This window comes from Sciurus carolinensis, chromosome 12 (assembly GCF_902686445.1).
Source record: "Sciurus carolinensis chromosome 12, mSciCar1.2, whole genome shotgun sequence".
NCBI lineage: Eukaryota > Metazoa > Chordata > Mammalia > Rodentia > Sciuridae > Sciurus > Sciurus carolinensis.
The window spans coordinates 107842039-107868432 of NC_062224.1; the positions used below are offsets into that span (position 1 = coordinate 107842039).

The following is a 26394-nucleotide window of genomic DNA, read 5'->3' on the forward strand; positions in this document are numbered from 1 at the left end:
ATGTGACCCAAAGACGAGGACAGGCCAGAGGACAGCCACAGTCGGAAGATTCTCTTCCTTCCCTCACCCCACCCCATTCCCCACCCACAATCCATCTGCTCCCCTCTGCCATCTTGTTCCCCACTCTGGAACTGACCCTGACATAATGACTTTTACTCTGCTGTTTCCAAAGTTCAGTTCCACAAGAAGACAATCAGTTAGGCAGGTCACTGCAAGGGTGTGTGCAGCTCCCCTTTGCTAATTGTGGTGCCAGGATGGGAAGGAGGAAGAGACCTCACCCGGATCCTCTCGCTTACTTCCTGAAGCAGAGGAGGCTCAGAACCAGATCTCCACAAGTGAGGGAGACTTAGTCAGTTTTCCCAAAATCCTAATATCTTAGCCCTTTTTGTTGCTGTTCTCTTAAGACAATTTCTCTCCTCCCTAAAAAAGTAAGGAGATGGGAAAAAGAGAGGGAACTAGCCAAGGTCCCCTTGCAGGTATTGCCCAGCATCGACTGGAGTAAATTGAATAGCCTGGAAGCCCCCTCCCCAGTGTGGCCCCAGAGGCCACAGAGCCTCTGAAGGGTCAGTCAAGACAATCCTGCAGCTTTCTCTGCAGAGCCGGCAGATTATAAAGAGGCCCAGAGAGGTTACGGAAAGTGCGGTTCACTCAGGCACATTGTGTTCAAAGAGTGCCTCAGATAAGCTTCCAGAAAGGGAAAATAATTGTGTGCTAATTGGTCTGTTGACAGAACCATCCTGCCTCCAGAAAGCCCTGATGGATCTCAGCTTCATTAGCACATCCAGTTCTCCATACATCCCAGATCCTGCGAAAGCTCAGAGCCCGTTCTTCTGCCCCTGCCCTCGCCACCCCCCGACTGCTCTGTCCTATCCAGGAGGACACCTGCGACATGTCCTGCACAGTAAAGGGGCTTCTCCCTGTGAGCACTAGGGCCGGGCCTGGAGAGCACAGCCTATGGTGTGTGCTGAACAGGGCTGCCAAGAGAAGCCCAGGCTGCTGTGGCAGGAATTCCCACAAGTCATTTTAAGGATGAGGAAAGGCTCCCCTGGCCAGCCAGGATCCAGCTCAAGTTTCATGTGTGTTCTCTTCAGGGCATTTCATAACGTCCCCACCAAATCCTTCCAAACTCTTCAACTAAACAGAGCTCTAAGAAAAGGCTCTCTTCCTTCCTTTATGGCTCTGATCCCTCCCAGGGAATTAAAGAAAGGACACGTGTGCACGACCCTTTACAGTTTGTAAGGTGTTCTCATGTGGACTATATCATTTGGTGTCACTCCAACACTGGCAGAGTCAGGGGCGACAGTCACCGTATTTATCATGAGGCAGAACAGGAGTGCGTGAACTAGCCAGAGCAGAAGCCAGCCTCAGTGCCTGGAGACCTCCTGGGGTGCATCTGCCCTTGGTTGCTGTGAAGAGGAGGTCTGGAGGTCCCAGGGGAGAGCAGGGGCTGTTAGGGTGGTACACAGGGGGTTGAAGTTTATGGAAGTGTAGCCATATTATCTGGGTAAATTAGCCCAGTGTAAACAGCTGGTCATTAGGGTCATCGAGGAGAGAAACAGAGTTCAGTGACTCCTCAAGGCCACAGAAATAGTAGGCTTCAGGGCTGAAACCAAACCCGACTCTTCTCACGCCCCCAAGCTCAACCGCAGCCTGCCTTCCAGCCTTCCTTCCACTGAGCATCTCTGCACACGCCAGTCACTGTCGAGGGGCCTGCAGCCATGCGTGGTGCAGAGTCCCCACTGCCCCCGGGTGTACTCTCTCGGGTGTGAGAGGGGGGAGATCGGGAAGGCACAGCCCAACTGTCAGGTGACAAATCCTGTAACGGAAGTACGTGCTGATGAGGGTGAACCTTGCAATGGACAGCGATGTTCAGTGGGGTCCCAGAGGCAGGTGTCAGATGAACCAGAGGCAGCAGGACACCTCTTTCTCCTCATCAGTGCAAGGAAGGTGCTAAGAAAGGGTAAAAGGTAAGTGCACATTTGCTTAGGGAAACAAAACCAGGCAGATGCCCTGGAGAACTTTTCCTTGGCAAAGGCAGAGCAGGTGAGCAGGACCTCTCCCTCCCCTCGCCCGCTCCACCCAGAGCAGTGACTCCTGGCAGCCAGCTCAACCACTGCTAAGGCACGTCCAGTCAGGGCAGGGAGACAGCAGGGCCACAGCACCCAGGAAGGACCTCAGCTAGCAAGGATGGGCTGCGGGATGCGCCCAGGGTACTGGCCCTTGCTAAGTGGATCTGTAACTATGGAGACTTGGAGGGTGGAGGTAGGAGAAGGCATGAGATCAGCCTTGTTTGCTCAGGTTCTTTTGAGCTGTGCATCCACAGGTATTACAATAAACGTGGTTTTCAATGCCTACCTGCTGCCCACCCCACTACGTGGGCTTTACGTAAGAGGCGGGACACTCTGAAGCCCCAGTCTTTGTATTATTGGGCTGAGGGCAGGCTTTGAGCCACATTTGTTCTCAAGAGAATTAAGAACTGTACCACTGAGAGAGAAAAATCCGAGGGTGATGATAGATATTTCCAGTATTGAGATAATAGATGATTCTCAAGCACATCCTGGCGGGGGGGGGGGCATAAGAAAGAACAAGGAGTGTCCCTGCCCTGGTGGCACTGGATGACAGGGGAAGCAGAAAGGTGAGGTGCACCAGGGTCAGACTCAGTGCTGCTGTGAGGCAAAGCTACATGGAGAAACCACAGAGGCACAGAAAGGTCTGGAATCAACAGATGGTAACTATCAAACAAGAGAAGCAGGAAGGTGAAGCAGATGGAGATGAGGAAGTGGAGGCATGTATTCAACAAGAAACAGAGGGAGTAACCAGGAGCAGCACCCTTCACAAGCCCCAGATGTCTGGGTTGGAGTTAGTATCCTTGGAGATCTGTGACAGTCTTCACCAGAGTCCTCTTAGTAAGCCATCTTTGTAGTCGCGCCATCTTGAATAGATTCCTGACGCTTTCAAATAACATGCTCCATGTTCCTGCACAAGTCTGAGTAGACCAGCCTAAAGCATCTGGTAAACGCTGGGTCCTGGGCTTTCACTCTTCATTCAACAGTGAATCGTCTGCTCATTACCCAGAATGTGGCAAGATCCGCACTCTTCCAGGGAATCAGAGCTGAACGGGACCCAGTCTCTCTCACAAGGACCTGAGAGTCTCAGGTGGAAATAATCATGTTAGCTAGCAATTACAGCTGGATGACAAGCCCTGTAGGAAAGACATGTGCTTGAAACCCTGAGGAGCAGTGCTAGCTACCTTGGGAGTCAGGAAAAGCTTCACCACAAGTTAACTTCCCCAGCTGAGCAAAGAAGGTGAGTGAAAGCCACTTGGGTGAACAGCAAACATTGCAGGGCGCAAGAGCAAGTGACTGGGAGGTGACACATGAAAGCAGCCATATTTTAATATAGACTGGCATTTAGGTAGGGCTAGGTTCCAGGATATGGACGGACAACAGAGTGGAGACCAGAGAATGAGGATGGAGAGGAGGATAAAAGAATATTTCTTAATAAATATCACAGAAATTCTTCTGGGTTGAAATTGTTCTAATCAGTCAACCATTTTAGGATGAGGAAACTAGAAGTCGGGTGACTTATCCAAAGCCCCACCACGAGCAGTTACTGAGCTCATGCTCAGGTTGGAGCCGAGGTCCTCTCCATCCAAGAACTCTGCCCCCTGGCTCAGGTGTGGGCAGTAGGAGTGACATCTGAAGCAAGGGATGAGGTGACCAGACAACTCACTCTCTGTCACTCTCTGTCACCGCGCAGAGAGTGGATCAGGGAGAACTGCTGAGAACGGAGATAGAAAAGATACGTTAAAAGGACAGAGCACCAGCAAGAGCTGAGGAGGACTTGGGTTGAGGGGATGCCAAAGGGGGAGAAGGCGACACAGGCAAGGAAGAGACTATAGAGAGAGCGCCACGAATTCAGGTTAGGGGAAGGGGGAAGTGAGACTGAGAAGGGGTAGTGGACAGTTGGTCAGGCCCGGGACAGGAAAGGACCTTAAGGAGACCCATGTTGCTGATCCAGTGCCCATATTTCAATTCCTTGTGAGACTTTCCCAGTTTTCCAACTTAGACAGAACCTGCTACACCACTGAAGAGGGAGAGGGGCTTCCACAGAGTCCTGTCTCCTCGGTCCAACCCTCTCCATCCTGCTGATAGTCCCTGTGCGCGTGTCAGGCTGCCTAAGACACCAGTCTCATAAATGCTTCTCTCATCCCTGCTAATGGAAAGTCACCCCACCTCCCAGACTCTCCCTCCGGGCGCTGTGTCCCTGCTAATCTGATTGCTCCTCTTCGGTGAACTTCCTCCATAGTTCATGAGCAAACTCAACAGAATCCCTATCATGGCAGCCTCTCCTCGAGAGTCCGCTTCATTTTTATTTAATCTGACCACAGCCCAGCTGCCTCTGGGGTGTTTCCCCACAGCCTTCCCTAGTGTGGCTGTCTTCTCTCTCTCCCGCACGCTCCTGGGCACGGAAGGGAGGTGGCTCCTCCACTGTGATTCCTGAACACTTCTCTTCCTTCTGGATAAGTATCGTTGGCTCCTTCGAAGGCAGAACCTCCAGGCAATTCACCCCACATCCCTCCTGGTTGCAAGCGATTTTTCTTGCCACCCTCCCTCACTTGTTGAGATTCTCAGTGTTAAACTTACCATTATTCTTAGCAGCGCCTCGCCTGTATCATTCCTATTGACTTCTGCATCCACATAGATAATCCTTTAGTGCCCTGGCCTCTCAGATCCCTGTCACCCAGCCTTGCCTCCTTACCTGGCGTGGGCTCCTCTCATTGTGTTCTAACCCCATCTTGACCATCCTAGCCCCAGAACCTCTTTGGTGATAGCCACATCCCACCCAAACATGAAGTATCTTGCAATCGTACTTTCTCTAGTCCCTTCCCTCTAACAAATTGTTGAGGCTACTTAGATTTCAGTCTTTGGACCTGACCTACTTCTCATTTTTTACCATCTCTTATTGAGCTCCTTCCCCTCCTTGCCTGACTTAGGTTCCTTCGCCTGACACTATAGTCACTCCTTGGCATACACTCTCAATACCCTGGCCTCTTTTTCCTTTTATCTTATACAAACTCATATCCTGGTGAAATCCAACTCTGCTCCTATTCTATGCCTGCCTGTACACGAACTATTTTTAAAGGTAGATGATAAAACTCACAACTATGCTAACTGGTCTCATATTGACATTGTTATAGTTTGGAAATGTGGGAATATTCAGAGATGAAGTGATTGGATTGTGAGAGTTACAACTTAATCTGTCCATCCTAGTTGGAATGGACTGACTGGGTGGTAACTACAGGCAGGTGGGGTGTGGCTGGAGGACGTGGTCACGGGGGGACATGCCTTGGAAGGCGCATCTTCCCTGCAGCGCCCCCTCCTCCCTCTCTGCTTCCTGGCTGTCATGAGCTGAGCAGTTTTCCTCCACCATGACCTTCTGCCGCGATGTTTTGCCTCATCTTGGGTCAGAGCAATGGAGTCATGGACTAAACCTCTGACACCATGCACCCAAACTATTCCTTCTCTAAGTTGTTGTTTTTCTCCTCTAACGGGTATTTTAACCACAGTGACAAAGAGCTAACATAGACAAGAATCTCACTTGGGCCTTTTGTGCTCCCCAGAAATCTACCTGTTTACCCAGTCAGCTGACCGTCCTGACAGTAGCTCCTGCTTTCTGAGAAGACCATTGCGGACCTCTTCTCAACAGTTCCTTCTCCTTCCTTTTAGCCCAGGACTTCACTGACTGTTTCACCAAGGAAACGGAATCAATCAGAAGCCAGCAGCTGTGTCTTCCCACCACACCTGACTGGCCTCTAGCATGTGTCCTGTGTGCACTTCTTGTCCCTGTTACGAGGGGTGAAGAGTTCACATTTCCCAGCAAGACCCGTCCCTCCACTCGCACACAGAAGGGACCCCTCTCACCCACGGACTGCACTCTTGCAATTACCTCCCGTCTCTCCTGCTCCGACACTGTGTCCCTTACTACGAATCATTTCAGTGTCCCACCTTCAAACCAAACACAGCCTCCCTTGACCCCACGCTGCTCCCCAGCCACCGCCTGTTTTTCTATTTGCCTCTATAGCAATGGCACTGTCTCTTCAAATCTGATATCCTCTGTGCTTCCTCTCCTGGGACCCGTCTACTCAGCCTCTTGTACCCTTCACTGAAGCCATGGCTCTGCAGGTTACTGCTACCTTCAAGTTGCCAAGTTGAAGGTCGGTTCTCCATCTTGGCCAAGGTGACTACTCAATGGCTTTCTCCCAGCTGCCCTGCTCCAAGTGACTGTGATGCACTTTGCTTTTCTTGCGATCCCCCGTTGGCTCTCTTCCTATGTCTCTGTCCTGTGGCAGTCTTCTTGCTTGGATCCTCTCCCTCTTCCCATTTCTGAATATTGGGGTGCTTTCCACTCAGGCTCAGGGCTGTCTAGCTAGTAGCTACTCTCATTCCTGGAAGGCACTTATCTCTTCCTTTCCCACATTTTTAAGAACCAACTGCACCTGTGTATATATTTGTGTGCAAAATTTTTATCCATAATCATGATTTATTTTTTCTTGAAATCCTGGTGTTTATGTCCAACTGCCTGTTAGATTTATCTAGTTGGATGTTTAATAGGAAAGTCAAATTTAACATGGCCACATTTAAAATCAAGGCTTGATTCATTTCTTCCAGATCTGTACCCCCTGTTGGTGTTATCCTTCTCCGTAAATGGAATCACTATTCCTCTGATTGCTGAGGCCAAAAATCTTGCTGTTAATCTTGAATCCTTTCTTCCAGCCCATTACCTAACCCTGCAGGCTCTACCATCAACTCCTCGCTACCTCTAGGCTTCGTCCAAGCCACCATCGTGTCTCACCTTGTGACCACAATGGCCACTGCAGGAGTCTCCAGCATCGCTTTCCATCTCCTCCCTCATAGGTAAGGGCCTGACGAGTGGGCCAAGCACCCCAGAGAGGCATCTCTCACTCCCTCTTGGTACACCGCACAGGGGCCCTGCCCTCCACGATGTTCCCTGAACACGCAAGCTCGCTTCCCAGGGGCATTGGCACTTGCTCTACCCACTGTCCATAGGCTCTTGCTCAAGAGACCCACATGCATGGCTCCCTCACTTCCTTGGGTCTCTGCCTAAGGGGTCCTCCTTCAGAGCGGTCAATCCTGAGGGCCGCGTCCCCATCACTCTCTGTCCTCATACCTGGATCCATGGCCCCATGCCCTCAGTCGCCACTTGACACTGTATGTTTACTAAACTGTAGCTCCACCATTAGAATTCAAGCTTCTTGAGAGCAGGACTTCATATGCTTTGTCCACTCTTGTATTTTGAGGACCCAGAACAGTGCCTGACACATAGTTACGCCCTCAGTAAATATTTGTCAAATGAATTCATCAATGCGAACAAAATGTCCTTGTTGACTTCAGATGGGATAAAATAGCATATAACACAAGTCTGATGTCTATTCACTACCTTAATGTTAGACTTAGAATTTTTTAAAAACCCAGCATTGTCAATTATTTTGATTAATCTTCCCTAGAACAAGATGAATTTTACTAAAACTCTCTCCTGGATGGGCTGGAGATCCTAGTAATTAAAGTCATACTATCTATTGATCTTTCAAAAATATGCATGAGATCATGTCACTCTCCTGCTGGAACACTCCTGTGGTTTTTCCACCGCACTGTGACTTTTATCAAGAGTCCTCATCATGGCCATGTGATCTAGCTGCAGTCTGAACCTCTTCTTGTATCAGAGTGTTTCTTGGTCACCTCTTTAGAGTCACAACAGGCTTCTCTGTGCTTTAACAAGGCACCAAACTGGTTCCTGCCTCAGGACCTTAGTGCTCGCTGCTCTGCACAAACACTCCTCCCTCAGTGCTACACACAGTTGGGTTCTTATTATTCAATCAGCCTCAAAGCCTAAACCTCCAAGTGTCCTTCCTGACCAATCTAACTGGCATTAGCTGCTCCCCCCCGGCACTCCAGGACCTGTCCACCTGATGACCGTCTTTTCCTCATATCTTTATTGGAAACCACTTTGTTTCGCTCATGACCTCATCCTCTCGCAGAAGGCAACCTCTGTGGGAGGAGGGACCTTATCTACCTTCCACAGTCCCCTGGCTGGAGCCCACCTCAGAGCAGGTACCCCAGGAATGTTCGCCGTGGGATGAACGACCCACCCCGCCTGAGGACCGGCTGAGACCCCATCAGCAGCTGCTTTGGGGCCTTGACCCGTCAGGCCTGGCTGACCGGGAGCTGCTCAGGGCTCCGGCCTCCCGGGCTCCCTCGGGCTGTTACCTTGATGGCCCCTGTGGCTATCTGGATGTGGTGCAGCCGGCGCAGAGTGCTCTCTCTGTCAATGAAGTAAGAGGCTGCCAACTGGTGCAGGGTCTCCAGGGACACGGCCGAGCTGTTCCCGCCGCCCCCGACCACAGGCCCACCTCCTGCCGTCTCTGTCTTTCTGCTCAGTTTCCGCTTGTCCACAAAAATGGTCAGGGACTCTTCTCCTATAACCAAACAAAAGAAGAAGAAGAAAAGAAAAACATGGGTTCATTGGTGAGGCCTCTGGCTCCTGAATCCTTACCAATAAGAACAGGAAACCCTTGGCCAGGGCGGCGGCGGCTGGGAGGGACGTGCCCCCGCTGCGGACCTCTTCCCCATCCCTCCCAGCTTGAAAGCAGTCGCCTTGGACTGCGCCGCAGGGTCCAGGCCTCACCGCCCAGCGGCCCTCCTTCTCCTCAGTTCTTTAAGGCCCCCAAAGCTCAGCCCCTCGCCCCAGCTTAGCCCTTTAACGTCCTCTATTGATCTGCGTCTCAGGCAGCCTACCTCCAGGGGAAGAGCGGTTCTCCTTCTCTCTCAAGGTGTTTATGAGAGGTCACCAGGGCCGTTTCTGCTCCCTCAGAAAGGGCAGAAGGCTTGAAAGACCACCTCTGCGCCCATCAAACGCTGCATACCACCCCATGCCGGCAGCTGGCCTGAACCCAGGGGACCTTCTCTTTGTCCATCCCATGGATGGCGAGCTGAATGTGATAATGGATCCTGCTTTCTTCTTCCCAGGGCGGAGAGGACTCTGCCTCTGCAGAGCTTTCCATTCTGCCCAGGTCCCAGTCACATCACTATCCCCACCTTCACACTCACCCCAACCAGGGGATGGCTCCCCAACCCAGAAGCTTGTTGGAATTGGGTCGGCTGGTTACCATGCTTTATAGAGAGGAAACAGGGGTCAGGGACTCAACCGACATCTACTTCTTAGCCGATGGGTCTGACATTTGCAGCCACAGCAAATATTAGGAAATGGCTAATATTCAGATGGCTCCGTCAAAAGAAAACTGGGAGCGCCCCCTGCTGGTATGTGCTTAGTAGGAGCCAGCCGTCCCCTGACCTCCTTACCCCGCACCCCCCTCTCAGGAGGATGCTTTTAAGCAAATAGAAATGTTCTGGGGTAAATTTGGATTCCAAGAGAATACACTGTTCTCCAATGCACCAGAAAGAATTTCTCAGGAAATAATAGGCCAGGAAGGAAAAAAGACCGTTGGAGCTCCATTCAATAGGTCATAAAGCTATTTTCAGCACTCGGGCAACCCGTTAGCTGGGGCTGGAGATGCTGCTTACCTCCAAGGGTGGCGGAAAGTAAGAAATGAGTGCCGTACTTTTTAATCAGGTTTTCCGTAACCTGTTGCAGGTTGGGTCTCCTTCCCAGGAGGCGGATGTTCCGGACAAACTCTGGGGCAAGAGGCAAAGGCAGACTGAAGAAGTCCTTCCGTTCTAGAGCCAGATTGTTCACTTTCCAACGGGCAAACTCCCTGGAGGAAAAGCCACGGGGTAAGGAAAAGCTCACGGAGTCTCAGAACAAGAGGCACACAGACCACGTGGTCACCCCCGGCCTCACTCGCAGCCCTGGTTTCCCCAGGTGGGGACACACAGAGCCCGGGCCTGGCCTGTCATTCCCAGGCTTTGAGAAAGCCCTGTCTCAGCGCCTCTTCCACCTGGTATTCTATTGGAAAGTAACTGATGACTCATCACAGAAGGTAGCATGCAGCTGTGTGGGGTAGCAGGAAATGCATACATGGTCACAATGTCCCACTTCAGATGAGCCACCTCACCCACAGAGGCCTCAGTCACTCACTGGTGAAATCAGGAAGGCTGATCTAGAGCCACAGCTCTCCAGCTTCCTGGTCTCAGATCCCCTTCTCACTTTTCTGAGTTGATCCTGTAGCCCAGATCTGTTTGTGTGGCCTTTCTCTCTGGATAGTTACCATTTCGGAAATTAAAACTGAGCAAAATGTATGTATTGTTTCATTTGAAGATAACAGTGGTAAACCCATCACAAACACATAAATAAGGTATTTTATGACAGTAACAGGAAGTTCTGAGACCAAAAATTTTTTAACAAGAAGAGCAGCATGCTTTGCTTCTTTGTAAATGTCTTTCACATCTGGCTTAGTGAAGAGGCTGCACTGCTGGTCTTGCTTCTACGTCTATTTGGTGAGGATTTTGTCCTTAGGACCACACTTAAATTAAACAATGGAAGTTTCTTGAAGGTTAGCTCCAACCACATCAGCACACTTTCATACTGCCACGTTAAAATCCCGTGTTCTCTATTGTGCTTTGAATGGACCTTTTAACCCTGCATGATTATAGAACAGTAGCATTGGTCATCTTGAACATATCAGATCACTGAGTTATGTAGATCTTCCACATTTTGACACTTTTCATTATACAACATCAAAACATCACATTAGTTAATATTAGCACCAATCTCATCAGAAGAGTCTTTAAATATTAGGAACCTGTCAAGCTCACAATGACAAATGCAAGTTTTCCGAAATTCTAATTTTCAGTTGAAAGCTTAAATTTCATCATTGGTAACAAATACTGTCAATGTTCTTTAAAGAAGCTGGCTTACTTCTATTGTGTGTGTGTGTGTGTGTGTGTGTGTGAGAATATGTCTGACAACCACTCAAGTCTGAATAACCATAGATTGTTGGTTGTGCTTTTGAGAAAAATGGGGTTCCATGAAAGAATTTGCTAGATCATCCTGCAACTCATGTGTATTTTCCCTGAGTCCACCATCGCTCATCAACAGCCTGGGAGGTGTCTTATGTGTGTTTCCCTCTTTATCAAATACAATGCTAAAAAGACATGAGCTCAAGGTCATGATTGCCCAAAGCTAATACATGTGCCTGCTTTGAGGACATTCTTAGGTGAAGCTAGCACGTGCCCGTGGTGTGTGTGGAGGGGCGTGGATGTCATGATGAAGGGCACATGACCACAGTGTCCTTCCGTTTGACTGTCATTAAGATGTCAGCGTTCATTCACTTCTGCTTGTGTGCCTTCAGTGCAGATGTCACCAGGACACTGAAAGGGATCGTGAGGCCCCTATGTTGAGAAGCCCTATTCCAGAGACGGCCAAGTTCCTCTCCAGTGTCCTCCAGATTTTAATCTTCATGCTTTGTTCCTCGCTAAAATGTTTGCATTCTGAGGGGAAAAGATTTCTAAGGGGAATCTTGGTCTTGGAATGAAATTTAAAGGATCACATTCGTTCGTGGGGAAAGAGTTTTGCACCGTCTCCCAGATAATCTTTGTAAGGACCACTGCCTGTGCTGCCTTAGGAAGCCACCAAAGGTGCAGTGGCGACCTCCTTGGCCACCCTGGCTCTGCCCTAATAACAGTGCTAAGCCAGGGCCTAACCTTCCGTCCAAAGCCATGGAGCTCAACAATGGGACTGCAGAAAAACAAAAGAATTAAAAAAGAACAAAGGAAAGCCCATGCCATTTTGAGGTTGTAGAGTCTCCCCACGTCTAACTCGAGAGGCCCATGGCGAGGAGGAGCGGGAGCCGAATTTCACAGGGAGGCAAAGAGAAACAGGTGACTAATAATTCTGGCTCTAACAAAGTCTGTAAAAATCCTTGCTGTGTGGCTTTATTTATCTAAGCAGGCAAGTTGGTAATAACATATTATCAGTTATTTCTTTTGTGCAGGAAATGCTAAACTTTAATTAAAGTACAGGGTATCTGTCAAAAGCATTTTCTCTCCGGAGTCCCGCAGCAGGGTAAAGAGCACGTGCCCAATCTCGGTTCCAATTGACTGGATGGGAACTCGCCGCCTCTCATTGGCTAGCGGATCATTACATGGATGAGTCACAGAACCAGGACACTAAAAACCAGCAAAGAGTCAGCCACAAAAAGCCCTCGGGGTCATCAGACCTGGTCCCCCTGCCCTGGGACAGGCCACACCGAGACCTCATTAACTAACCATTTCTATCGTATCCGTTTTTGAGATTTTAAGGCGGAAGGAAGCATTCTTCCATCTTCCATCATTTCTTAAGACAGTCAAGGTCTCTCCCTGAAAGGAAAGGCCACTTGCTGTAGAGGTGGACCTCACTTTAATTAAATGTAATAAATAAAAAGTGGCAGTGGCACAGCTAGCTCAGTGACGTCCCTTAGGACCGCCCAGCATTTTCCTTTTCTGAGAAGCATCCCTCACTCCCCTACCCCAAGGGCACCCTCCCGGCTCCTTCTGTGGGTGCTGCTCTGCGCACTTACCGCCCATGACGCCACCCATTCCTACCCCTTTATCTCCTTTAGAATTTAAACTGCCCAAGGGACTTTTTGTCCCATGTAGCTCCCTCTCCAGTAATAGAACAGTGTACAGGTCCTAACAGTAGGGCAATAATAGATGTCCAACATGGTTTGGTGGCATGATCAAATGAGAGATCCTTCACATCACTTATTTGATGTCAGGGTTTTTCTGATCCTCTAGTTGTCTGCAAATTATTGATAAATTGATTTAAAAAAAAAAAAGCAGTTACAGGATGAGAATGAGAATTTATGAAGGCAACAACCAATCAGTGATTGATCTGAAATGAAGTAAAGCATTCTAAATGTGTACACCTATCAATGAGAAAATTAGGTTTGACTTATAAGAATGAACTAGGTATAATATTGTGCATTTTAAATATAGAAACCAAGGCACTGCAGGCATGTGCTTACATTTTATCCTCTTCCACTGCCTGAGTCCTCTTGTGTTTTTTTCAGCAGACACGGACAACTTCCGATGCCTGTCCACTGTCCACGTGGGAAGCCCAGAGAGTGAAGAAGAATCACTTGGTCAGACTCTGCTGTGCTTCACACCCAGATGCGGTTGATCGATACCTGCATTCCTCTGCCCTGGGTCTGACAGTCATTACTGCCACACTCACTGTGTTAAAGAGCACCAAAGGAAGCAACAGTCTGAAGAGTTTTTCACGCTTGCTCAGTTTGACATCAGACTTGGAAAGTCAACATATTTTATTCAAACCAGTAGTTTGGAATGCATCTCACTTAAATCAGGAAATTGAAGTTCAGAAAGCTAAGTAATTTGTCTGATGTTGCACAACTACTAGGAGCAAACATTCAATAGTATTTGCCCATCTTTTCCACATTATTGTGGAAGCATTGGAGTGATGGACCAGACTAGAGGTCAGTGAAGAAGTTCTGTGACCCCAGTCTTTGCCCCAAGGACTGAGGGGCTAATGCATTCGCCTGCCTGTGATCCACCTGCAGCACACCCAGGTGCTGACATGTATGCTGGATGAGAAGTTCAATTCCAATGCTCTTTGGTTACAAGAAAACCATGAAACAGAAGACAAGCAGTTTGCAACATAACCAGTTGGTACCAGATAGAATTCATAGAAAGAGCTTATGTTTACAAAAACCAACCAACTAGCATGATAATGGTGACATCAGCAGCACCTAAAACCCAGGCAGACTAAGTGACTTGGATGAAGTCTCACAGCAAGTGGGAAAGTTCAACTTAAAGCCCAGTGTCAGCAGCTGAGGTCAACACCATTCTGCTCTTTCTGCAACGACATGTCCCTCCATGGAGCTGAAGTTAAGCACTTCATTACATGCTAATTGTTTTTAAATGTTTACTACCTTTTAACAAAAATAGTTTTATTATCCAGATCATTCCATTTATCTATACAAAACACAAAACATGAATGTATTAGATATTCAAACCACAGTGCGATATTTGTACTACGGCAAAACATTTTTGGATTCAAGTGGATTTTGGATTCAAGGTCACATGCCCATTTACAGGAGGAGGAATTGAGACTGCCCAAAAACAATCAAGCTCATACACAGAGCATCATGGGAGGAATCCAGCTTCCACAGCTGCTCAGGAATCATAACACAGAATAACAAATGACCTAGAAAAATGAATGATAGCGTCTTAGGAAGCACTTTATGAGCAAAGAATAAAAAGTAATGGCTAACATTTAATGAATTCATACTATGTGATAGGCATTCCAAGCATCTTATAAGGATTAGCTAATAAAATATTCCTATAATGAGGGAAATACAATTATCCTCATCTTATGGATGATGTGACTGAGGCACAAATACATCAATTTGCCCAGTAGGTAACAGGCAGAAGGGGACAGTTTCAAGATTTGAACACAGGCTGTCTTTCTCCAGAACAGGTTTGACCACTACAATCCGTATCTGACCTCTGCCTGTGAAACTCAAAAGGGCAATCATGATATCGTGAGTGTGAGTGGAACTGTGTGTGTATATGTGTGTGTATGTGTGTGCATGTGTGCATGAATATGTGTGCATGTGTGCATCATGTGCACATGTGCATGTTTGTGTGCATGTGTGTGTGTGCATGTTTGTGCATATGTGCGTGTATGTGTGCGCGTGTGTGCATGTGTGTGCGTGTGTGTGGGGGGGTGGGTGTGTGGGGAGAGTTTCACTGGAGAAAGACTGCATAAGAATAGGGACTATATTTGAAGAGTTTCATCAGAGAATTTAATTGGAGAAAGAATTCAAAAGAATGCATAAGAGGGTTTATGTTTACAAAACCCAACTAACGAACAAAACCTCCAAGCAAATTCTGCTTCCCCAGTAAGATATGGTGGAGTGTTGCTAAGGTGAGAGTGTGGGTTGGCCCTAAAGGTTCGTGTTGGACACTTGGTCCTCAGTGTAGCAATCAAGAAGTGTAGGACCTTGAAGAGGCGAAGAGACAGGTCATGGGAATGCTGCCCTCAGAAGGGATTAAGGTAGTTCTCATGCAACTCCAGTTTGTCCTCATGAGAAGGTAGTTATAAAAGAATAAGCCTGGTCCTTCCTCTTGACTCTGACTTCCTGTCTCACCATGTGATCTCTCCTTGTTGTACACACTTCCACCATGATATCATCCACCACAGATGCAGCCAAGGAGACTCTGTCCAGACATGAACTGATTCTAGTGCCATGTACTTAAATCTCCAGAGCTGTTAGCTAAATAAACTTCTTTTCTTTATAAAGTAGCCAACCTCCTATATTTTCTTATAGTAATGGAAAACTGACCAAAATAGGTATCAACTCAGAATTAGACACAAGGCAGAAACCATAGAAAGGTTTAGATTCTGAGACTCCAGTGCTTTTCTCTTCTACTCTAATAAGTTTCTTCCCTGCCCTTTGAGGCCCTTCATTGAATCAAAATAATAGGGAAACATCTGTGAATGGAGTTTGAGCCAGAAAGTGGTAAAAATGTGCTTACAGAATGTATTAACCTGGTTCTTTCCAGCATCTGAAAACCTCAGAAGGCAATACTGGAAGGCAGCCTGAGCTATTCAGAGAATAAGTGTTCATTTCCGATTTTTCATTTAGCAGTTTTTTCCAGTAATAAAATAATCAAGGCTCTTTTTTTTCCTAAGAAAAGAATGTTTTCTATATATCAATTATATTAACACACACTGCTTCAATTAAGCCATCATCTTTGTTTCAATTAAGACATCAAGTAAATCTCCATTTCAATTTAGCCATTTCTCCTAAAATCTTCTCCCACTGTGTTTGTTACACAGTAAACAGGCTGAAAAAGCAAACATTTCAAACAGCACGGTAGTCCCTATGGAAAGTGCCTTTAGAACAGCAGAGACCATTATATAAAGGGCACACAGGTTGAGCCAAAGGGTAAACAGCTCTTCAGGATGACTTGGCCTGGAACACGTGTTCACACGGCACTTCAGGAGGGTGCTTCTGTGGCCTGGACAGCTGTCACTAACCGAAGTTTAGTCCATTTCCAGTGTTCCTCCAGCATATTTTAGGTTAGCACTGAGTGAATGATACCCATTTCTTTCAAAGGGCTAACCTACCCATGAAATCATTATTAGCAATGAAGACAAAGTCTAAGAAAGGTAAGATCCAGATGGGAAGGTATAATCCAGTGTCTTCAATCAGCCAGAGACTGACAGACATACAGATTAGACAGATAAAGATAGAGGCATGTTCTGAGGGGATCATAATTACCTTTATCCCGGACCACTTAACACTAAGGGTCCAGATTCCAATAAATGATGTTTCTGGTTGTGCAGGATTTAAGGGTCTCACCAGAATCCAAGGGGGATTCTGCAATAGGAGGGTCGAACCACAACCGTGCCAGACCTCAGCCTCAGGAGCTGCCGTGGGGCTTTGGGACCGGGTCAGCTCTGGGTCTGAACACAAAGGGAGTCCCTAATGAGAACACCAAACAGCGATGAGGAGTTCCTGATTCAAAAAATGCCAATAAAAAGTGATGCCTCCACGTCACCAGTCACCCTGCGGCACCGTGTTCTACGTGTTACTCAAGGTCAACCAGAAACCTGCCTGCAAGACCCCCCTGCAGGCTCTCAGCTCCTGGAGGTGAAGGACTCAGAGGGAGCTCAGCGGGGTCTGCCCCCCCAGGTCTGCTTCCCCAAGCGTTTCTGGCTTGTAAACTGAGAACATCGATCCAGCCCCCAGGAAGATGTTCTCTCTTCCTGCAGAGCCCGAAGGGAGTGTTCAAAAATAGATGATAGAGACATAGAGACAGACAGACAGAAGATGGACAGATCTTTAAATGCAAACCATACTTCACTGAGGCTAAATCCAGAAGAACCGACACGCAGCCCACCATGTGGGTGGCTGGGCAGAGACCTCGTGCTGACAGCCGATGACTCTATTACCGACTTTCTAACAAATATTTAATCTTCCCACCTCTGTGGGGTAGACCGTTCGGGCGCATTTCAAGGCCAGCAATGTAGTCACCACTTGGAAAGTCATGACCCCGCTATCCTGGGCACTCGACTCTCCCCACCCAGCCCACCACGGCACCCCTGCAGACTTGGTGCCATCCGATCCAGTGACTAGGAGCCATTTGTTCCTCCTGAGTTAGACTCCAGGCTGAGTTTACTGGGGAGGGAATCAATGCTACTTCCAGCAGCGACAGGCAATCTTCGCCAGCTCGCTCAGGCGGCTCTTCTCAGGGACCCCCTGAGAGGTTGAGGAGAAGTCCTGAGACAGCCCCGGAGCATGCCCCACATCACGTGCCACTCTGCAACGACAAAACCAGTGAGCCGTTGTGGCCAGGAATATCGTCCCTCTCTGCTTTTTAATCTTCTGCTGTATTTGCAGTGATCTCTTTATTGGGGGGCACAGCCCTCCAACCTTGGTGCTCAGAGGCACTGCAGTGGGGCAGGGGACTGAGCCGTCAGGCTCCAAACAGGTGACTTTGGTGTGGACCATGCTTATAAGAAAAAATATGGCTGGTTTTCCTTGAAAAATGAAGGAAGATACAGGATCAGTTATTGAATAAAATATTTAAGGCCTTTGGAGAAAATGATGAATCAGCCTTCAGCCAGGGACGTGAATAGTTTTCTTGTCATTTTTTTTCCTATGACTTTACTTTGTCAGCTGAAACCATCAACCAACGACCCACAAGAAAGTGTCCCACATCAACTGATTCTGGACACACCCTGGTGTTCCTGTTCTCCTGGAGCGCTGTCTTCCCCAGCCAGTTTGAGACTCTCCCATTTGACACAGGAGACTGTGTTTTGCGGTGCTGATTTTCCTAAAGAACTCTAGGAAAAAAGAGGCCTTCTCTTGCTGTTTCTTCCTTCTGAGGTACCTCATGTCCAGGACTCTATCGCACCAAGCTGGGGCATTACCATTGTTTCTTTTTCACAGGGTTTGCATTTTTCATCTTGAAAAACTCCTGAGAACAGGAACCGTCAGAGCCTCCACGTGCATGGAAGGTCGCCCGTTATTTACCTCAGCGTCTCAGCTGAGAGGGCTTCGCATTTTCTAGCTGGACATCTTAGGGATCTATCATGCTTTGGCTCCGGTACAGAAGGCAATATTTCTACACACATCACATCATCAGGAGATTCCTATCTCAACAACAGATTACTGTAATGTACTTGGCTATTAGAGCCTCTGCTGCTATATGAATCAGACATGATTAATCTGAGCTATAAAAAGAAATGATAATAAAAACCATAATCTCTTATATTGGTGAGTGCATTCTTTAAGGTTTTTAAAAATTTGCAAACAATTTTACACATGCTCAACTATTTTAACTATACAAGGACCTTAGAAAAGAGAAAGAAGAAATTTAATTAATCGACTACTAAACTCTTACAGGGTAACAAATGAAGGGACAGAGAAACTGAGAGAAGTGACTTGTCCCAAGTCCCCGCTAATAAGTGGTAGAGGTTGACTGGCATCCAGGTCAGGTTATCAATGAACTGTGACCTGTGCTCAAGCCAGGGACCACTGTCCTACTTTTGTCCACATTTGTCCTACTTCCCAGGTCTTTGGCCTTGTTTCCGCTGTGCATAGGAAGGATCCACAGGCAGGAAGACCTCTGGCCGGGAGTCATTTGGTGAAAGGATATCTGGGCCCCTACGACTCTTGAAGGCCTAAAAGCAGAAATGAGGCCAGCCCTCCCCTGGCCCTGGTGCCCTGTCCTTTCCACTGTCTGCAAGAGCTCAAGAATCCTGGCATGGAGGTAATTTAGCAGCCCTGCTGTGTTCTCAAACAACGGCCCGTAAACAATGATTGGCCAATTTCATTCTAATCTTTTCAATTTTGCTCTAATTAAAATCAAGCTGCAGCTTTCAAACAGTTTAATTAAGGCTGATTGGGAGAAATGGGGAGGGGAGAGTCAAGCTGAAGGGGGAGGAGGAGATGGGCGTCTGGCGAGTCTCACACTGCCCTGGTGGGGCATGGGGACTTGGAGAGGACACTGGACGTGGCGGGTTTCTAGAATCAACATGAAATGCAATGCACACATTGCAGTGAAGGACCAGTGACTCTGTGAGACAGGAGGAGCTGAAGCGGGAGCCAAGATGGACTTTTCCAGCAGAGGCCCCAGCTCTGCCCTGACCGCTCTACCTGCTCCCCTGGAGCTCATCTGTTCTCTGTGGAGGAAAAGACTCCTCAGCACTCTGCTCCTCCGGTCGCTCTTGCATTGGTTCAGCCCAGGCCCATCAGATTTTCTCGTAGGCTTCCCATTACCCATTCCACCCCAGGAGAATTCCCCTAGACTCCTCGGCTTCCATTACGCCACGAGTTCACTCTTCTGACTGTGCGATAGGCCTTCTGGGACTTAGGTGCATTCATTTTCATAGGGGCCACACTTCTCTGGACTCCTTTTAGGTCCTCCATGAGTTTCCAGCTCTCTAGGTTCTCACATTCAACTCTATCTGCTTGTCAGTGTATTTCTTTTTAAAGACAGCAACCAAAATTGACCACCATCCGGTTGATATATTCTGAGCCCCGGAGGGTACACTAGGATATGAGATCTGAATGCATCTGATCATCATCATTACGGCCATTATCATGATCAAGTTTGTACTCAACCCCTGTGTTTCCAGGAATGGGACTGGCTGTTTTATATATATTTAGATCATCACCACGGTCTTGCGGACGTCAGGATGGTAGATTGGGTCATCATTCTTGCCTGCATTAGAAAGCTCTTAACAGGTGACTTTGCAGGATCACTCACTTAAATGGATGGTACTCGGTTCTCAGCCCCATATATATTGGCATGGTTGTGTGACTTCGTTATGGACAAAGCAATGAGTGCAGAAGTGACAGTGTGCCAATTCTGAGCTGATAAATTAAGGGGCACTGCATGTTTCCACTCTCCCGCCGCCACCTCTGCCCTCACTGGGAATTGCTTCTCCCAGCTACTGTAGGTGCTGCTCCTTCAGCCTGGGCCCAGAATAAGCACAGAAGAAAGACCTAATGGCCTTCTTGCAGACCTCCAGTCTGAAGGGCAGCTAACACAACACATGTGTGGTAAGAATAAATCATCCTTCTAAGCTACTGAATTTTGTTTTTCTCCATATGCGTGAGTGTGGTAATAGCTCCATGATACACAAGACAGCTTCAGCCCTATTTGATAGCTGAGCTCTCGTAAGTATCTTAGTCAGGGATATTCAGCTACATAAAAGGTGAAGACAGTCTCTGCTGTTTCTACTGTCCATATTTCCTTTATTAACACACTTCGATGTTGTATTTGCTTTTATTTAAAGATAAAAATAGTCTCGGCTAACAGTAATTTTACGGTCAACCAGTACTCCATATTTCTTTTCAGTCTCAGAATTTTTTTGGTCCCCATAAGAATCAGTCAAGGCGGCCCTCTCCGTCCTGTGTCACTGAAGTTGACATTTTTAGCTTAAACTGAGGGCTTTGTGTTTCACTCTTTTCTTGCTTTCCACTCTTCGTGACAGAGACTGGGAAGTTGTTGAGTAAGCTGTTTCCGTTTTCCTCCTGGGCTCACAGAGGGACAGTTCCCCCCAGCTTTCTGTGCACTTATGTGTAGCCACGTGGCATAATTTGGGCCCCTGGAATAAGATTCTGGCCTAGCCAAATGCCCCCCATGAAATCCTTCATGCTCTGTCTCTTTTCTTATCTACCCAAGATCTGGAAGAGACTCTGAGGACTTACGGGATGGCAGAGTGACCAGGTCGAAGGAGTCTTGTCCTGGATGAGGTCATGAAGCAACGTCTTCTTCTCTCTCTCATAAATACTACTCGATGTTGGAGTGTGACATAAACGAAGATGTCAACGAGTACCATGACGTCACCGAGATGGGGGCCATTTGTCTCGGCAGTTAGCCTACTTTGCCTAATGCTGTCTTGATTCTATCACGGCCGTATTTCCGCGGTGAAGCCGTCTCAGCTCCTTGGCACCGCCCAGTTGGGTAAGGATTCCTCGCAGTGAGCATTCTCCCATTCCTCCTCTGCTCAGTAACGTGCCTTCTTGGGGGACCCTCTTCTTGCTTTTGGGGTCCACACAGGCAGTACTGTTGGTCTCGAAGCCTCGACTGGAAGCTGCGGGGTCATGGTGTATGCACCATGCTCTGCAGGGGAAGCACGTGTCACTGTTAAAGATTTATCTTAAACTATAACTATAAAATCAACGGATAGATTAACCCAGGTTACAGTGGTTTTTAAGCGATACATGTAATTAACGTAAGGAATTTTATGTGGTAGACGGAGTTTGAAAGAGTAAGACTGCCTCTTTCCTCTGTCCTCGTTCTTGGTGAAGGTTCGTTTTCTCTTCCATACTCTCCTCTAGATCTCCCACACCACAATCTGCCATAGTTACCCCTGGGGGGGGTCCTCTCATGAAAACTCTGGTTTTCAGGAGTCTCCTAATAATCATACAAGCAAGACTGTATTATTCTATCAATTTGACTAATGAGGATGATGAGGCTGAGAGACACAAAACAGCTCACACAAGGTTACACTTCGAGAGGTCGCAGAATTGAAGCCCAGGCAGTAAATTCTAGAACCTGTAGTTTCAACCACTTGTTTTCTACTCCGGTTAATTCAGTCAGTCCCAGAACATCTAACTTTTACCAAAAGTTTCACGCTCTTGTGTCTTTCTATGTGGCCAACATGGCAATGGAGACAGGAAGGTGAGGTCAGAAGTGTCCTTTGCCTGAAGGAACTCACAGTCAAGGGAAGAACAGAGATAAATAAAGGCACAAGATCAGTTCTAAGGCAGAAGCATGAAGAGAGTGGGGGGATCACAGGCAGCACTAACGGGTCCTCCTGGGGGAGGCAGGAGGACTTCAGAAGGAGAGGTGGTAATGGGTTTGGAGGGTGAGTAGGAGCGGAGGCAGCCGAGGCGATGGAAAGGGCTCTGCAGGAGGAGGGAGTGGGGCGGGAAAGGCACGGGCATCTGCAGACGTTGGAACGAAGGAAAAGCGGGAAGAAATGATGGGCCTCATCAGTGGGACAGGGTTGGTGGTCCTCACTGACTCTTTGTCAAAGTAGGAATGGATGAGTCCAAAGTGACCTTCATGCTAAGACAAGGGGTTTGTTTTTTATCCTCTGGGTACAGAGGGACCGACAGGGAACTTCAGGTAGGTTGAACTGGAGGTGTGAAGAAAGTACAGGTGTTAAAGGATGAGGCCAGAAAGAGAAGAGAGGCTGGATGTGGCAGGGGACTCTGAGGAGGAAGCCACAGGCCTAGACGGGGAGTCGGGGCAAGCGTCCTGGAAGCCCTGGGGAGGGGCAGGGCCGGCCAAGATCGTGGGAGGCGGTCGGTGCAGAAGGAAGCAGGACGGGTCCTCTTCTGGCCATGATTTCATGATTTCACCACAGAAACTAAACCAAGGGGACAGAATCAAACCAAATCGGCAAGTGGAATTCTGCAAGGTGGAAACAAAAGTCAGAATTTTTTCCTACATTTAACTTGAATGAATAAAAGAAAACACTCCGTATTCTCTAAACACCTCTAAACACACATCTCCAACTTTTCTGGAAGCTGATGCTTAGATTCCAGAGCACGGCCACCCTGCTTCATCTCCCAAACTGCCCAGAACACCAGGAGCTCAAGAAGTCTGTGGAGAAGGGAGAAACTCCAGCGTGGGGTACTGGAACCGATTCGTGACAAAATTCTTGAGTAGTTTGAAAAGTGAGCTAGCAAGGAAGGTCCCCAGGAACCAGAATTGATTCAAGAAGAAAACGGATGTCAAAAGAAATTTCATCTATTTTCTTTATGAAGAAAGATGAAGGTAGAGCTGGGGAGACAAGGAAACAAGGGCAGATTATGAGAGGCAACATGAGAGGAGGGGAAAGAGAGGGAGAAGGACCTCGGGGGCGTCATAGAGTGCAGACAAGCCTCAGAATCTGGGAGAATAATAACTATTTTCAAATATCTAGAGGCCTGCTGTGAAGCCCGGCAGTGGGCTTGCTGAAGAGATGAGAAAGCAGAGTCAGCACCAGCAAGCGAAGTCGTGGGGAAGACTACGGCTCCATTTCAGAAAGCTCTTTATAGTGTTTGGGGCTGTTGATCTGAACTTGGCTTCCTCATGGCAGGAGCTGCCCACGCCGAGGCTGCTTGTCCACCTCTTGGGGGTTTGTACAGTGGTGGGACACGGTGACTTGACAGTTTCCCTCTAATTCACAGGTTCAGGTGTCACTTGGTTCTGATCTGCCGTTCCCTGTGGTTGGGCTTCCTCGCACACCCAGACAATGTCTTTGCAGCTTGGGCCTCTCTTCTCCAGCAAGTGAGTCCTGCGGTGGTCTGGATTTCATCTTCGGACCTAGCTGTCACACGCAGGCACCACACGTACAGCGCTCCGTGCTGTGGTTGCAGAGGGTAGGGGGACACAGGACCAGCGCTGGTCACCTTCCTTCTCTGATGAGACTTGCCTGAGACTATCCCAACCCACCAGCCAGGGCTGCAGGACTTCCCGTGTCCCTTCCTCTCCCTGCCCTCCTTATGGGACTTTGCCATTTAGAACCAGTGAGCAACGGGCTGGCTTCCTGGCAAAAGTTTACTGCTGTTTCCAGTCAACCAACTCCGTAACCCACGTCGAGGGATCGCTCGGTGTTTATGTGCCTCTGTGGACCCAGGAGAAGGCGCTCCCCAAAGAGCCTTCCTTCCTGTCCCTTCTCCGTCACTGGCATGTCCCCAGTGAGACCTAGGCTCTCCTGGCACACAGGGAAAATGAGAATTCTCCCAGGCCCTGGGGCTTGTGACGAAGGACTCCGTGCAGCCTGGCTCCAGCCACCTCGTTCCTCCCCCATCGGAGCCTCCTGCCCAGTCAGTGAGGATTGTCGCTCACTGGGACTCATTCTGGTGACCACAGCTTGTCTGCTCTTTGCAGAGGGCGGGGAAAGAGCACATTTCTGGATCTGTGGGAGAGCCTGGCAGGGCGACAGAATCATGGAGCAATAAGCCAGACAGAGGGACGACACAGATGGGAAGCCCAGCCAGCTCTCTGCATCTCCCTTAAACACGCCCTGGTTAGAACAGCCCCAATCTGCCCACAGCTACACCTACAAATCCTAAAACTGATTCAGGAGTCCCAACCTCTTGGTCTTTTGCATCCCCTCATCTGATTACATGGTATGTCATAGATGCAATAGCAAGTGGGACTGTCCCAGAGCATATAACAATCTTGTCACTGTTAAAAAAAAATTAAATTTGCAAAGTCATCCAATAAGTAGGTTGTGTGCAGCACTGCAGGTTTCTTCTGGTTTTATGAAAATATTCCTTGAGGTAGGAGACATCTCCAAGTGCACATGTATGTTTTCAAATCAATACCTATTAGAGCCTAAAGTCAGGGGCCAGGGATTTACTCAACACTGCCAGGCAAGAAATAAGACATTGCATCTTAGAAATGGCATTAAGTGTCCCTCCGGTGGAGGACTGGATCTACAGAAATTCGATTGACATGCATCCTTGTGGAAACACACCTTTGGTGCAAAGCCAGCACATATGGAATTTGCCATGAGGACAGTGTTTCAGGAAGATCCATCTGGGGCTCCCTCCCACTCAGGGCTCCGCAGAGCCCAAGTGCAGATCAGGACTTCTGATGGGAAAAAAAGGGACTGCCCAATCTCTAAGTGAGGTGAGCCATCTTCCAGCCCCTGGGGACCTGTCTTCTGCATCCCAAAGATCTGTAAGGATGCCAGAAGGAAGCTGGCTCCAATGGGGGAACCATTTCTCACAGGACACTAAATGCCCTGGTCTCAGATGACTTTTTTGATTACAAGTTAAGCACTGGCTCTTCCTCCTCCCAGATGTGTGACACCCTCTGAAACCCAGTGTCCCCATCTATAATATGTGTGTACAAACAGCACACTCTTATAGGGTTCCTATTAGAGTAATTTTAAGTAATATATATAAAGCACTTTGTAAAAAGTTAGGTATATGAGGACTATTCAATATATATTAGCCATTATTATTTATTAATATATTAATATTAGTAGAGAGAGAAGTCTTTGCTTTCCTCCCTAAGTTAAACAGAAATTTGGTCTGCTCTTTTCTGCCCTCTCAGAACCATCTGTTTTTTGCCCCTTATTCTTTTCTTTGCACGGGGACATCAGGGAGACCGGTGAGAGCCTGCTCTACGGGTCCACATGGAGTCTGCATGAGACCCTCGCGCACAAGGCTCTTGTCTTTTGGACACACACGCCCTTTGGTGGACACCCTCTGGTTGTTCCCTCCTCCTTGCTGCTCGCTCCCTTGGCTGAGCTTCCTCTGAGCCTCCTGGTCACACAGGCCAGTGACGTCTCCTCTTGGTGCTTCACTGAGGCCAGTCAGATGGGCAGGCGAGGTCCATTGTCGTTAGTTTGAGGCAGGGGTGGAATCGTGGGATTGGAATCCCCATCTCAGAGCGAGGCGCAAAGCTTCCTCTGCAAGCCAGTTTGCCATCAGCAGCTGGTGCACATACCGCCTGCTTCTGATCCTGGAGGAGAGGGGAGCCAGGCTCCTCTCACGTGCCCTTTCACAGACCTCAGCCCACATCCGAGAGCTTCCCCTCCTGGTTCTTCCTAGAGGGCTAAGTTCCCTGGGGTCCAGCTGTGTCCCCAGCACCTGTGGCGTGGCCAGCACACCTCAATGCTCCCTAAATAACGGACTGAAAGAAGAAAGGCCACACCATGTGCCACTTACTGTTCCAAGCTCCATGTACGGAAATAATTTTCTTGTGGGAGATGTGGGAAGCTCTGAAGTGGGAGAAATGTGGCAGAAACTGAATAAAGAAAAAAAAAGTGAGAATCTCTGACCCAGAAAAAGCTCTTCTCTTGAAGAGAAAACAAAACAAAAAAAGAGCCAGTGTCCCTGTCTGCCTGCACGTGCGGTGGCAGGTTCCAAATGCGCTCTCCCTCACTCCCTCTTACATGTGTGGGTCTCTCAGTAGCAACTCATTCATGAATAAAATTAATTATTTCTCAAAGCAAAAATTAATCCTCTTTTTCTCTGCTTGACTGACTCAAAATCTCTCTACAAAATCTCATCTGAAAACAAAACCCATCTCTCCCTCTCTCCCCTGAGCCATCCTGGATGCTCCCTTCACTACTAGGACATTTTTACTTTTACATTTTTATTTTCTCTTCAGAGACCATCTTTGCAATCTTATCTCAAACCAGGGTGACTAATCTAGGTGCAGCCCCAAAAGATGGAGAAAATTTGTCATTGTATCTGGGGGAACTTGAGACTGGCATCCTGAGGTTCATCCTAACCCAGCACCCATGGACCAAATAAGTCCATCAGTCACTGAGAATGAATTAAACATCTTCTCACTGGTGCTTGAGGTGTTGGATTCCAGTGTGTCTTCAGGTTTGCATGCTGTCACTCAAATTGGCTGTTCATCCTCCAGGAAACAGTAG

At 48.1% G+C, this 26394-nt stretch overlaps 1 protein-coding gene across 2 annotated transcripts in view; it reads right to left on the reverse strand.

Annotated features, from left to right (window-relative positions):
* Brinp2 (BMP/retinoic acid inducible neural specific 2) overlaps positions 1-26394 on the reverse strand; it is a 97654-nt gene that overhangs the window by 13008 nt on the left and 58252 nt on the right. For both annotated transcript variants that reach the window (XM_047521450.1, XM_047521449.1), the window contains 2 exons: positions 9603-9793; positions 8289-8497 (listed from right to left, as the gene is read on the reverse strand). In XM_047521450.1, coding sequence (XP_047377406.1) covers positions 8289-8497; positions 9603-9793 — 400 coding nt within the window. The remainder of the gene's footprint in view (positions 1-8288; positions 8498-9602; positions 9794-26394) is intronic.